The sequence below is a fragment of the Adiantum capillus-veneris genome, chromosome 1 (assembly GCF_014529385.1).
Source record: "Adiantum capillus-veneris isolate H3 chromosome 1, ASM1452938v2, whole genome shotgun sequence".
NCBI lineage: Eukaryota > Viridiplantae > Streptophyta > Polypodiopsida > Polypodiales > Pteridaceae > Adiantum > Adiantum capillus-veneris.
Genome location: NC_140931.1, coordinates 80,090,173 through 80,104,858, shown reverse-complemented (window position 1 = coordinate 80,104,858; position 14,686 = coordinate 80,090,173). Strand labels below are relative to the sequence as shown.

The following is a 14,686-nucleotide window of genomic DNA, read 5'->3' as shown; positions in this document are numbered from 1 at the left end:
GGGACCTAAAGAAGGAAATGGGTTATGCAGAGTATATTTCCAATCCATCTACAAACGTTAAAAGGGCCGAATTTCAAATAGTTTAATTGAAGGTCCAAAAAACTTGCCTGCAATACCAACTTATGAAAAAAGTTCACTTCTAGAAGATTTACTGAGTGCTACCATTTTTACCAAACCTAATTGGTCCCAAGGTTGAAGTCGAGTATGTACTAATTTACCTCAAAAAAATTCTAGGATTCAACCCTAGGAAGCACAAATAGGTGGAAGTTGTGAGCCCTATCCAATCCTTTTTTTCCAAAACTCTCAGAATGTGAGTTGTTATAGTATTAATCATCCAAAAAATTACAAGATAAACCCTGCTCAATCCGAGCCAGTGTGATAACACAGAGATTGACCACATACGGCTAACACGAGAGCCACTCAACCAACAAACACTTGACAACCACGCCTGTTTCAAGAGCCACCCGTCAAGGAGACCATGAACGACTGATAAGCAAAATAGTTGAACTGGGAGCCACCCACACGCAGAGGAGTCGAAGAGCAAGGCTACCACCCCACCCGGATTGAGAATCCAAATACAAAAAGCCTTAGACCACCAAAAAGAAGCACATGACGTTGTCAAGAGGCCATTTACAGAGAGCAACCAAGCCACTCATTTTTGGAACAATGGGGTGAGCTCCATCCAATCCTCGAAAGAAGATTGAAATACTAGGCTCTCCTGTCCTTCTGTAAAACACTAAGAAAAATGACGATACATTACAACAATCATTATTGTTATTACTTGGTAGCACAGACCTTCTAGAGCAACTTTTACCGATGTTTTTTAGCCAAGCTTCATGCTTTCAAATGTGTTCCATATTAAGGATTCCTACTCATTATAGCAATTCCTTCATGTTTGAACATCCTTTATTTAACTGTTTTCCTTTAAATGGAGCTAGTTCCTATTTTGTTTTATCTATCCAACAATGTGTGCTTGTATATTTGACAATCATGCATGAAGTCCACCTACCAAGGAGGGGTATGGACGCTTTAAACTCGCGCTAGAATTCATTGTCTCTATTGACAAATACACATGAAATAATAGGTGTAGATATGGGAATTTTTAGCTTTTCCTCTTGCTCTACCTCTTGAACATCCTGTTTCAGTTTCAAAACGGTACAATTGTAAGCTGAAAGACACTTTTAGCCAGCACAGGTTATTGCGAAACGAATTGTCAACAAACTAAACCAGCACGAACTCCCGAGGTGAAGTATAGCAGAAGAAACTCTAGTTTTTACATGAAGTAGGCCCACTATGTATTATCTTTCTCATATTCAAAATCACAAGAGTCCAAAGAAAGATCCAACTTGACTCAATGACCCTGATGTGCCCCTCCCAGCATCAAAGCACCTTATTGTCCAATACACCACCTCAATTTCCTCCCCAAAAACAATACAAAGCGACATCAAAGCGCCTTACTGTACAATACAACACCTCAATTTCCTTCCCAAAATCACAAACTCCACAATCAGACATTAAGTCTCAATAACCAACTCTATGCCACAATAATCTCAAAGCTCAAAAAATAGATGTTGTTAAAACTTGTAAATCATCCACAGTACGTGAATTATCTTTATGAACCTGCAGTTAAAAAAGCGCGTATCTCATGCCAATCTGTAACCACATAGAGCACCCCAGAGATTGTCCCACCTTGAGGAATTCCAAGTTTTACCATTCCCAAAACACCTTTGTAGAGAGGCACCATCGACACCCCAAATGCTTTTGCAACTCTTTGTAAAGTAGAATTTGAACCAATCACAATGCCTATATCCGCTTGCAACAAGCACAGAAGGTCAGTTACACTATCCCCAATGTATATAGATCTCACCGACCTTGAGAGGTTCCCTGCCTTGTGCATCAACTCTTCAAAAACTCTTTCCTTGTTGAACGGAGTTTCAACCATGCGTTTTATGTCTCCAGAGGTGCAAGAAGCACTTGTCATAAGCTCATTAGAGTGAACCTCTATATATTCGAGCCCTTCTGCAACAAATAAAAAAGTGAATAAAGCTCTTTCATTCTTTAAGGGTGAAACTGCTGCAAATCAAATGCCCCAAGGCCACTTTTGAAAACATGTATCATATCACGTGAGTAAACGGGAAAGGATTATTAATGCTAAGAAATGTAAAGTGGGTGGGGTTTTTTTAGATAGGCCCACAATGTGAATATGACATGCATATTTGGGTATTATCTTAAACGCATGTGATATAGGAAGATTTTGATGAGTGACCACCCTGGGTCGGCTTCCGGTCTTACACACACACACCCACACTTCAGGCATTAGTATTCCAAAACCATCACTTTTGCAATACACAAAATAATGGTTTTACCTTTTGACAAAGCACCTTTCACAAAAGATTTGCTCCAGCAGACTGAGATGATATGTGCATTTACATTACCCTTCAATGAGATCTGTCTGAAAAATTCAGTACACCCTTCCTGAAGCGCCATATCATGTCCCGCATTCCACACATCTTCAAGGTTTAACCCTTCAAAAACTCCTTGTCTTATAACCTCAGTATTCGATTGCATTTCAAAGTCTGACAATCTCTCCAGGAAAGACCGAAGTCCATCAATGTTAAAAAGCCTGGCACAATTCTCTGTTCAAATCTTGTCAGAAAGTACCACAAGGCTTATCACTCATGCCCCACACAATTATCATTCATGCAACAAATGTCTCCAGTAAAACAAGAGTTGACTTATATCAGTAATATTCATCTCTATGATGTTAAACTCAAATCGTACTTTGATATTTTTCTTTTTAAGCACAGAAGTTTGATATTTTTGTCTGACAACAAAATCTTGGGAATAGCACATAACACTAGGCCTTCAATGAAGAAATAAAACTAGAAGATTCACTTAAGATTACAAGGCAAAAAGCACAATCGTTAGTTTGTCAAGCACGAATCCAGACAAAGACAAAGAGAGTCAGGTGAAAGACGGACTCTATTCTTAAACGCATGGGTCTGCCTTGAGAGATTTTAAAGAGAGAGCTTGCATATGGATGGCTATTGGACCACCTGATCTAAGCTTCTTTGGCAACTATAAGCAAGCCAGAAAGATAAAAAGAACAAAGTAACGATCATCTGACCTTCAACCTCCGGAAGAGTAGTAATTCTGCTGTAATGCTCACTGTAAGATTTTTCAAGACTGTCCCAGCATCTTCTGAGTTCTGCAGCTGATTTCTGATGAGGCCTTAGCCTATCATCTTGGCCCTTTTTCATGGCTGCTTGTACAGATACGCTGGCCAATGCTGAGCACGAATCCGTCACACTGCAAGTCAAATCGAAGTCCGTCATTAATAGATAGCTAGCATCTGAGCCATCAATCTGCCTTCTGATGAAAGGCAACACCGTACACTGACAATTGGGTTGTCCAGAGAAAAATTCCAACTCCAAAGTAAACGCTTGAGAATAAAGATTTTCAAGCTTTGATGTATCATCTTCACCTAGGTGTGCTGCTAGAGTGTCCAAGAGACTCTCAATCTGCAAAGTTGACGACTGCACCACCAAGACAGCAGTTTCCTTAAACAAGCATTCACATTATAACCGTTGCAACATGGGTGTAATTTATGGTAGATTTACCATTCAAAATATAAGAATAACTATGAAAGTCAGCATAGCTCAAATTCTAAACTACTAGGGAAGCAAAGCTTACAAAAGTGGAAATCACTGTGTCTCATTTGATCCTAATTCCTTCATTATCACTGAAAGTTGCTTATACATTAAAGAACTGACCCAGTCTGAACCACAGTGCTTTTACCACAACATACCTCAAATTCTTTTGAAGAGTATGTGCCAATCCATTCATGATAAGGAGAATCAGAACAATCTGCACCCAGGTGCTTTTTTATCTCCTGCCCCAAGAATGCATAGAGCCTCATGCAAGGTGTCATTGCCCCAACCGTAAAAGCTGCTAACCTCAATCTATCCAACGCAGTGGTTCCACCTTGTTTTCTCTCTTCACCGCTTGCTGTTGCTAAAAGAAACTCCGTGTACTTGACGGTTGCTTTATTACGATGGCTTGCAATGCTCAAGTCCACTCCCCATGCCTGTAAGCCCAGCAATGTCATCCAGCTGTTTAAGGCCATCACACTGCAACACTGTCTCTTTCTCTCCATAACAGTAAACTCTCGGATTTAAATTTGGACCCACAAATACTTCATGTAGTCTACCTGAGCATAGGAAGAATGTAATTGCAGCTCATCCTTAACACCCTGTAGCAGATGATTGACTGTCAGCTTGGAAATATCATCATCGACATTGTCTCGAAGGAGATGATATCTGCAAGGAATAAAACGAACAGTTTACAGACAACAAAGCAAGCTTTGAAAATATACCTAGGAAACGCCCACATTACTCTATAAAGAAAAGTGCTAGTCATCAAGCATCCATGGGACATTATAAGCATCAGAACTTTAATGTATAGTATCTAGTTTATGACCTTCCAAATAATGCAATCCATGCCTGCAGGTGGATGTATAACAAAAATATGCCCATATTACTGGCAGAAACCTCATAGTAAGAGAAACTCCACAATAGATTTTTAAGGGACAGGAAGTGGGCCATAATACCCAGAGGGTGCAGAGCTGACATGCAACCTCTTCTTCTACTACTTCTAGGGTTTAGGCCCCTTGGCCGGGATTTGCAGGTTGGCTAGGATCTTCAGTGACTTGACATGTCAGTAGTTTGTGACATCCCCCCTTCTTGAAAGAGGAGAAATTGTCCACGATTACAGTGTATCTGCCAAACAACTCAAGTTAGCTCAAAATATCCGAGGGTCATTCAGTTTTCTCATTCCATATCGGAGCTCTTGATATTCCGGGGCGTAGCAAAATTAGCCATCACACCCAGACCGCACTGTTCTTGAACGGGTGTCTCGATGCACTAAAATTACATACCCACGCAATCTCACCCAATTAGGAATATTCAGTGGTTGGCACATCACAATGCAACACAAATGCTCGCATATGCATGTGACAAGAAACTAAAATAATAGTCGCCGATGAACACCCCCCCCGCAAATAACCAGCCCAGTCCCGGCCATGAGCTATTCACGACCCCTGCCCCCCGCCCCCCCCCCCGGCGCAAATAACTTAAAGAGGTCCGGGCCATGAGATATAGAGACCTTTTACAACCAAAAGCTCCCTAGACCGTAGCCTGCGTCGCTTGGAGGTGCTGAGACTAACCACTGCTCCGACTTCAATACTCCCCCCGCAAATAACCATCTAGGTCCGGGCCATCAGTAACAACAGCACAAACATTCAGTACTCCCCTAGTAAATAACCATTCAAGTCCGGGCCATGCATATAAACACCACTCAATCATTCGATACTCGCCTCGCAAATAACCACAAGGGTCTAGGCCATGAGTATGTGCAAGCATTCTCAAGCATCGATTTTCTCTTTAGTACTCCTTCCAAGAGTAATTCACAAATCATTGAAACCATTATTAAAAGCAGAATCAAACAATTGTCAAATCAGTACCCAGACGGGTTCAAAACAGACAACTTCCATTTCAAACAAATTCCAAACAGTATCTTCAAGCAATTTCTCAAACAGATTCTCAAACAAAGTTCAAAAAATGTCTTAATCAAACTCAAAAAGCATTCTCGTTGCATCTTGGTCAATCAAGCTCGAAAAGACGATTGGCTTTGCAGCTTGGAACTTGCACCAAAATTAGCATTATGTTCCTTCCATAAGGTTGTAGCCGACCGCAACGTGATCCATAAGCTCTTGAATGGTCGAAACAAGCTTGGACAGACAACATTCCCGTAGCGGTGATGGTAATCCAATGATATAGCAATCACACTGGGCCTCCACGGTTATCATCTCGAGGGCAGACACCTTATGATAGATATAAAGAAATTTCAAGTTGTAATTTGCTAGGGTTTCCCTGGCAAGCATTTCAGGATACCCCACTCTACCAAAAGCTGCACTCCGAAGAAAGATGTCGAATGTCATGTAACTTCGAGAAAAATTTTTCTTGAAAGCTTGCCAATGGAGTGTCCAGCGTGGTAGCTATAGACATCCACCATTGCATGGCACCGTGTCTAAGAAAAGCGATGGCTTGAAAAATAAAATCTCTGATTCTTCTGAGTAGTTCTCCATGGCAAAGATGTTGTCAAATTGCTGCACAAATTGTAAAGACTTCCTTGGATATTTCTCTCCCGAAAAGAGAAAAAAAATTCTTTTGAAACATATCTAGCTATATCTACTCTTGGTAGGACCGGTATGCTTTTAGAAAAGCACACAACTGGAGCTCTGATGCCACTATAACAGGAGTTCACCACGTGCCAACGGAAAAGAACAGGTAGAACAGTCTTTTAAGCACTTCAATTACTCCTAAACTGAAAGAGATGCATGACACACAAGACATGAAGTGGCGGAGTTGTTAGAGTTAAGGCATCTCAAGTGAAGCACTTCGACAAAGACATCAGTTACTGAGCACATCACATTTCTGTTGAGTATTGTAACCATTTAGGAATCATATCCAGACCCCGGTGTTCTCTTGATGAATGTTTAATCTGCTAAATCTTGTTACTATCACATTCATGTCCTCTCATTTCAATCAAGCAAACCATACCCATGACCATCCCCACAAGACAATACATCCACATAGCATGCAATTCACAAAATTAAACACTTAGTTCACACTGAACACTATGTTTCAACTTTCAATCATTCAATCTAGTCCATCTCATTCCGTCCAGAACCCTTGATGCTCCTAGATCATTGTGCAGTCATCTCATCCTTTCGGATGCACTTACAAGTTACACCAGTATCCAATCATCTCATCCAGATAGACATCTTGATGCACTAGAATCTCATTTCGTCCACATTCAATTCACTTAGCCATCACATCCAGATCTCGTTGATCTCTAACAGATATCTAGATGCACTAAGTTCAAATCATTCATCAGACGAAATGTTGCAGACATTTCATCTTTCTCTACATGTCTCTAACAACATACACATGAAAGAGCATACGTTTTCAATTCATTTAAGCAAATTCAGTGCACATTTGTTCATAAAGTCATGCCGCAAAATGCTGTTAGTACCCTAAAATCTCAACGAGAAATTAACGACTTTATTCAATCTACACAATCTCTAACAAAGGAGTGGAGTGGCTCTCCTCTCATGCAGTCTGCACCGCACCAGATTCAACCTACTAATTGATCGGTAACTTTTGGTATAGACACTGCTAATAGCCCAAAAAAATTCAAGGTACAACTCTCTCTGACCTTGCACTTTATCCTATTGTAGATACGAAGATGGACTAGACTAGAGACCCCTGTCCTCGACCCTATATATCGCTTCGCTAAATGGCTATACCTTTGCATCGAATAATTGCACCTTTACACCGAATGGTCGCGTCTCTACAACGATTGGTCACAACTATTGGTCAAAGGATGTAACTTTTGGTTTAGATTCGCGTCTCTTCATCAACAAACATGCCTCTTGATATGTATTTTCATCTCCTCCGTGAAGGAGGCTATGCATGCAGTTCCATAACAAAGCACCGCACGTGAGCTAACAAGGAGCTATCAACCAAGGTAAAAATCAATCCACTTGTTGAAGGAGGCTCCTAAAAGCCACAGCTAGGGAGGGAACTCCAGGAAAACAATGGAGAGGCTCGGGAGACAACAACTTCGAAAACCTAATATAGAAACCTCGTAGAGCAAATCCAGAGCCGAGCGGCAAGCCAACAAATGTAAACCCAAATAAACCCAATGCGAAGAACACAAGGAAACAAAGAAGGCAAGAACATAAGGGAAGATAACAGCAAATAGGAAACAGCGGAAATCAAACAAACGAAGCATACTCTAAAAACAAACCTCACTCACACCTACCCACAAACACACCCTCAAGTCGGTTAAAAAAGTATGAAGAAAACAAAGAGTGCAAAACTCTCTCTCTCTCTCTCTCTCTCTCTCTCTCTCTCTCTCTCTCTCTCTCTCTCTCTCTCTCTCTCTCTCTCTCTCTCTCTCTCTCTCTCTCTGTGAGCACTCATCCTTCATTTTCCCTCTATGGAAACAAAGGACTTTTTGAAGAAGAGACCAACTCTTAAGAAAACGGGCATCTTCCTCGGGGATGACCTTACCCTATCACAGATAGCTCATATGCAGGAGGTAATGCCAGAGATTAGAGCGGCAAGGGAAAAAGGTACGATTGCTTTTTACCGAGATGGAAGAGTGGTGATATTGGAGCCACACTCCACATGACGGTGTGAGACCTTTGGGACCACACTCAAAGTTGCTACCTGGAATTGTAATGGATCTATGCGTCTAGATGTGGGTGCTTTTGAGGAAAGTTTTAGTGGGAGAGATATCATCCTCTACTCTGAGACACATCAGGCCCCTGGGCAGTCTATGCCTCACATTAGTGGATACAGATGGGAGACCTCATGTAGATAGGAGACACGATCAAAGCACAGAGGGCGGGGCTCAGGTGGAGTGGCAGTGTTATTCAGGGAGGAGTTGCAGCCATTGATACACATAGCTCGCAAGGATGAGCAACTAGGTACATGTGGGTGAGATTGAGAGCAGAAACAGGCAGATATCTTCACATTACTATTTGCTACTTTCCCCCGAGTACGTCAGTGTATGCACCACCCAAAGGACAGTCCCCCTTTTCTATTTTGGATAATGACATTTGGGAGTTCTTTAGAGATGGTGACATCATCATTCTAGGGGATTTCAATGCTAGGACTGCTCATCATCAGACAGCTTTTTATGATACTTCAGAAGAGATGCTGAGAGAGCTGGATGTTGCAGAGACAGGCCTATCCAGACTATCACAAGATGGGGAGCATACTGAGTATGGACGACACTTGATAGACATGGGGACTGCACATGGATTGGTCATCTTGAATGGCCTACAGAGATTTCCCGCCTGCAGGAGGTTTTACATGCTTTCCACACAGACATGGAGCTAGCACAGTGGATTATGTCATGGCACAGCCGAGTCTCATCTCTAGTATCCAGGACCTCACAGTTGGACCCAGACCTATTGGTGTGGCAGTGGACCATACTCTTGTGTCGCTGACCATCTCTTTCAAGTTTAGTGTAGCACACAGGCCACAAGCAGCAGCTCCTCCTCGCTACACCTTCACGCGGGAGACGGACTCTGCATACATAGATGGGAACTATAGACGCTTGTGTACAGAAGAGCAAGGGCGACCTTTGGAGGAGCTTACTACTATACTGACGCGGACGTTACATGATGCAGCAGCAGAGGCATACCCACACACACAGCCTGAGCAGAGACGTCGTTCTGGGAGTATACCCCAGAACAGCTGGTATGACGAGGAATGCCGAGAGACCAGAGCTAGACTTCAAAGAGAGGTGCTTTTGGGGGACATCACTCACAGACAGTCAGATAGACTTCCGACGCCTAGTGCGGCAGAAGAAGAGGGTATTTTTGGCTCGCCTAGAGCAGGATCTATACCAGCTATTCTTGAGTCAGGACTCACGTGAGGCATGGCGGCTCTTTCATGAACACTCCCCTCCCCCTGCCATTACCTCCACAGAGGCTTGGGACCAGTACGCGTCATCTTTGTACACAGTTCCTAGACAGCCGCCCCTTCCCGACCCCCCCCCCCCCCGATCCATGCCCCATACATGTGCTTTTTTCGCCGCTGAGATGGTGAGGAAGGCCATTGACAAGATGAGGACTGGGAGAGCATATGATCATGATGGCTTAGTGGTTGAGCACTTCATGCATGCCAGAGATCTACTAGCAGAGCTCCTAGCAGTTATGTTTAACCGTGCCGTGTGTGAGGGCTTGCCTGATACTTGGAGCCTATCTACTATTGTACCTATCTTCAAGTCAGGAGACCCTATGGAGCCTGGGAATTATCGCGCTGAGCTGAGTAGATGGGCAGAGAAGAAAGGGATATACGCAGCCGGGCAAGCAGGATTCAAGAGAGGTTTTTCTACTCTTGACCATATCTTGACACTCAGAGCCATCATTGAGGAGAGCAGATCACATCGGAGACGAATCTATTGCAGCTTTGTGGACTTCCGCAAAGCATTTAACACCGTACCCAGAGCTAGATTGATGCGCAGATTACAGGGGATGGGAGTACCCACAGAGCTCATTTGGAGGGTCATGGCACTGTACAAATCAGTAGTGGGGCATGTACACACCTCAGAGGGCCTATCTACAACGGTTCATTCCACTATTGGGGTGAAGCAAGGTTGCCCGCTCTCTCCTACTCTGTTTGGTATGTATGTGGATGAGGTTTCTGACTACATTGAGAGAGATGGTGATAGAGGTGCACAACTGGCAGGAACATGGATCCCACTATTGTTATATGCTGATGATATTGTGTTGATCTCAGACTCTCCAGAGGGGATGCAACGTCACTTGGATGCTTTGCATAGCTTTGCCAATGAAAGTGGCTTGTCTGTCAACCTTGGTAAAACCAAGGTCATGGTATTTAATACGACCCCACAGTGGATCAAGAGGTCAACGCCCGCATTCACATACGGCCAGGAGACAATGGAGTATACAGATGCTAACACCTACCTTGGAGTGGTTTTTAGTAAACCAGCATTTTCATTGAGAAGAGCAACAGAGACTAGATTGACCAGAGCCCTCGCAACATTGGGTAGATTGGAGAGGATGTGTTCACATGTTCAGTTTCAGGAGTCTCGGACGAAGCTCTGGCTCTCTAGCTCTTTGACACCCTGGTGGCTTCTGCATTGCTCTATGGAGCTGAGATTTGGGGACCTTCATTGGACCATCATGGGAGGACAGGTCGCATTGATGGACGGGGGGACACGGAGAAGCCACTAGTCTATGATCTCACGGCTCATTAGAGCCAAGGCTTCAGTACCACGTGCCATTATACAAGCAGAGCTAGCTGCCCCCCCGCTAGTGGTTGAGGCGCTCACCAGATATGTCTCCTTCATACACCGCATTTGGGAACTTCCCCGAAACAGATATGCCCGCCTTGCACTTGAGTCCTCTCGACAGTTAGCCATGCAGGGAGATACAGAATGCTGGTATGGGGAGATGACATCATGGTTTCAAGCACATGGGTTCAACATAGACACACTGCCCCCCTTCCAGTACTCACTGGATGCACCCTCTCTGACTCTCACACAGTCCGAGATCACCAGGCTTATCCGCCAAGACCTGACTCAGCTAGACATCAGGAGGACATGGATACAGCCAGCACAGGAGCTGGGCATGAAGATGGCTTTCTATAGAGAGCATCTTCTCCAGCTTACGGAGGACGGTTTTGTAACGAGACCTAGATACATGGACACCCACTTGTCTCATGGGATACGGTGTGCTATTGGCCAGCTACGTACATCTTCACACCAGCTGCGGATCGAGACTGGGAGATACAACAGAGTACCAGTAGAGGCCAGGACATGCCTCCTATGTGACCTAGAGCCTGAGACAGAGTTGCACTACATATGGCACTGCCCCGTCTACTACGAGATACGCGGCCGCTTCCACTGCTTGTTCAGAGAGAGCTGCGGACCACTCTCCAGAGTCATGCGGTACGAGGATCAGAGATGCTTGGGTCTGTTTTTGCTCGAGCTACGCAGACATAGAGAGAGCTTGATGAGAGGAGAGGCCAGCCAATCTCAGAGACGGATCACAGACTTCTTTAGAGCAAACACTGGACACCCGGAGGAGCTACTATCACAATAGAGCTCGCCGCCACACCGGAGGCACACTGATAGACCAAGCAACCGAGCTAGGGAGATCCAGACGCCCACGACTGCGGAGAACTACACAGCATCGACGTAGGTTGCATCAGAGGATTTGGATCACTTTGGCCCAACATGCACGACGCCCGGTCAGGCTATTGACCATGGAGATTGATGAGATCCGCTAGCGACCGATGCTGGATCTTTTGTGATCTGTGATTTAGCTATCCCACCTATCTGCTTAGATCACACCTAGTTGTTTCAAATTACATAGCATTTTAATCTGTCATTTTTGTTACTGACTTTGTATCAGATCCACCACATTGTAATTTTCTGGTCTCATAGGTCATTCTAGCCTTCTGAAGACGTTAATATAACATTTCATCTCTCTCTCTCTCTCTCTCTCTCTCTCTCTCTCTCTCTCTCTCTCTCTCTCTCTCTCTCTCTCTCTCTCTCTCTCTCTCTCTCTCTCTCTCTCTCTCTCTCAATTTCAAGTTTGCTGTCTCCCACCGCTTGGTGAGTACCATCAGTTTGGCAGCAAAGACCCTCGAGAAGAGGTAAGTGCAAAACATGCCAATAGTCAAGGAAAGACTACCTAGTGAGACCATCAACCCTTGACATGAAGTGGATCTACAAGAGCATCATGCATCTCTCTAAGTGTAACAGGGGCCAACAAGTAACTGCTCATCAGTTTAGTGACTGGGGCACAGTAAATGACCAAATCTCCTCTTTGGCATGAAGCATGTCCTCTATGGCCTAAAACGTTGTGACTCGTAGCAATTTCCAAGACTCTTTCCAAATACCGAGCATACATGTTCGTTTGAGTCTCGCAGAGCACGACTACCAAGAGCTCTCTCCGATACACACACAAGAAATCCTTGTCCATCTCACTGCCTTAGCCATCCATGTAGAAACCAAGGCATGATGGAAATCTCAGAACACAATCGCTGAATATGCAAAAGTTCCTGATTGGCCTGCTGGTCTCTCTTATTGAAAAAAACATCCTCTAAAATGCAGGCAATGGACAAAATAATGCAAGAAGACATAGGGTCAACAAGATTGAAGCAAATGGGCCCTCGAGCACTCCAAAGAGAGACTAGATGCTCTTTCAGCACAGGGTCAAAGAGCACACTATCAACAACATAAGAGCAAAAGCGAGCATTCGAGCAGGTCTGGGTAGTAGTGTGCAATGAAATGGGGGCATGATAAAAAAGCATTGTCCTCGACAAAATGGAGAGTAATATGATCGAGCACATCTGGGTAATGTCAGAAAGCATTGTCCTCACCTCCTCATATCATTGCCCAATCTCCAATATGAAACCTGTCCAATCACTCCAAGAGGTGCCACCTTGGCATCTAAATTTGAAAACCCCAACAGAAATGCAAAGAAGCACGAGCGGGTTAATGAAGGCATTGTCAGGCATGCACCGCCAAGATTGCAAACAGAAATCTATCCCATGCATCATGCTCAACTTGTGAAAGGAGGAGATGTAACAACCTGAAAGTCTGCATGTGACTCTTATGTTGTTGAGGTCTCCCCCAACAATCCAAATATCCACAACAGGCAACATTACTATCTGCTACCAAGACACCGAGCATGCATAGACATCTATAGGAGCATACACAACCATGTTCCCAAGCAAAAAATCTGCCAGCTTCAATAATAACCACATGGACAGCCAAGGAACAAAACAGCATGACCACACATGGCTGAGAGTGAGCGACTCCTCTACTGACATACATACACCACCACTGCAAGACATACGGCCGACTGCTGGCTCCCAATAAGTGAAAGAAGCTCCAAGCAAAAGCTTCCCACAATGATGAGTGTGGCAAGAGAGAGCTTGTGCAAGCACATCCAAAGTAACTCTCTCTCTCTCTCTCTCTCTCTCTCTCTCTCTCCCCACACACACTTTTGCAAAGTGGGCTGTGAGAAACTGATTAACTTGCTTCAGTTTTATGAAACAAATACATATTGACACAGGCATGCATGTAAGCATGGGGGCGTGCGCGGGCATACACAGACTCACACACAACTTACGCAGTTGAGAATGCTTGTAAGAAAAAGGCATCCTGGGCAATATAATTTCGAAAACTTCCGATGTCAAGGACGCCTGCTGCAAGGGAAACGACAAAAGGGTGATAGAGAGCCAGCACGGCTTGCGATCTGTGCTTGTTCCACAGAAGATTAGCCAGACTGATTCCAGACGCCGTAGATGCTGCCATGCAGTAACAACGGACATGAAGATGACGACGACGCAGCTGCGAAGAAGACCTCGTAAGCGAGTGGAAGTGGTGCAAGAGCTTTGTTCCAGCTGCAACGTTCATGATCTTGGTCCATTACAGTTTTAAGCCGGCAAGTATGTATACAGCATATGTGCTTATTAGGCCGAATCTCTTGAGATGGCGGCCTGAAGGAAAAGAAGACATTCTGCCTGTCCCCGAGTTCCTTCCGCCTCGTCGCGTGGTGGAGCTAAGCAGGCAATGTTCTTCAGGGGATTGCGTTCCAGCAGCTTTCGCCAGCACGAGGCGGAAGGGATGAGAAAGGACAAGCAAAATGTCTTAATAGCGGACACCGACGGGATCTGGTGTTGTGTCGAGTCGGACCAGTGTTAGAGAAAAACCTAGTGTATTCTAACCGGCTGAAATTATAAAATCCCGGTTAGATTTTGAGCTTGTCTTTAAGAAAACCGGCAAATTTACGTAAGTTTTAGTGTAATTATTGGCAAAAGCTTCAAATTTTGACCTAAAACCGGGATAATTTCAAGTTTCTCCTTCTTTTGATGGGTTAGGAAAAATCTTTTTCTAGCCCTGGTGTCGACACTGGAGGTGACGTGGCCTGTTCGAATTTAACTTGCCCTACATAGAAACTTTTACCCCAAATCGAGGAGGAAGGTATCCTCGAAGATTCAAACTAATAAACTTGCGAAGCTCCCAATCATACTTCTATGTCTCAAGTATGGAAAATTCATTTTTAGTG

General features: G+C 44.2%; 1 protein-coding gene across 1 annotated transcript; it reads right to left on the bottom strand.

Annotated features, from left to right (window-relative positions):
• Positions 1-1,454: 1,454 nt before the first annotated feature.
• LOC147465041 (bifunctional TH2 protein, mitochondrial-like) lies at positions 1,455-14,309 on the bottom strand. The gene is made up of 6 exons (XM_086517640.1): positions 13,748-14,309; positions 4,211-4,319; positions 3,809-4,087; positions 3,128-3,536; positions 2,367-2,636; positions 1,455-2,019 (listed from the first exon to the last, which is right to left on the bottom strand). Exons 1-6 carry the CDS (start codon positions 14,032-14,034, stop codon positions 1,613-1,615), a joined length of 1,761 nt encoding a protein of 586 aa, XP_086373766.1. The 5' UTR covers positions 14,035-14,309; the 3' UTR covers positions 1,455-1,612.
• Positions 14,310-14,686: the final 377 nt, after the last annotated feature.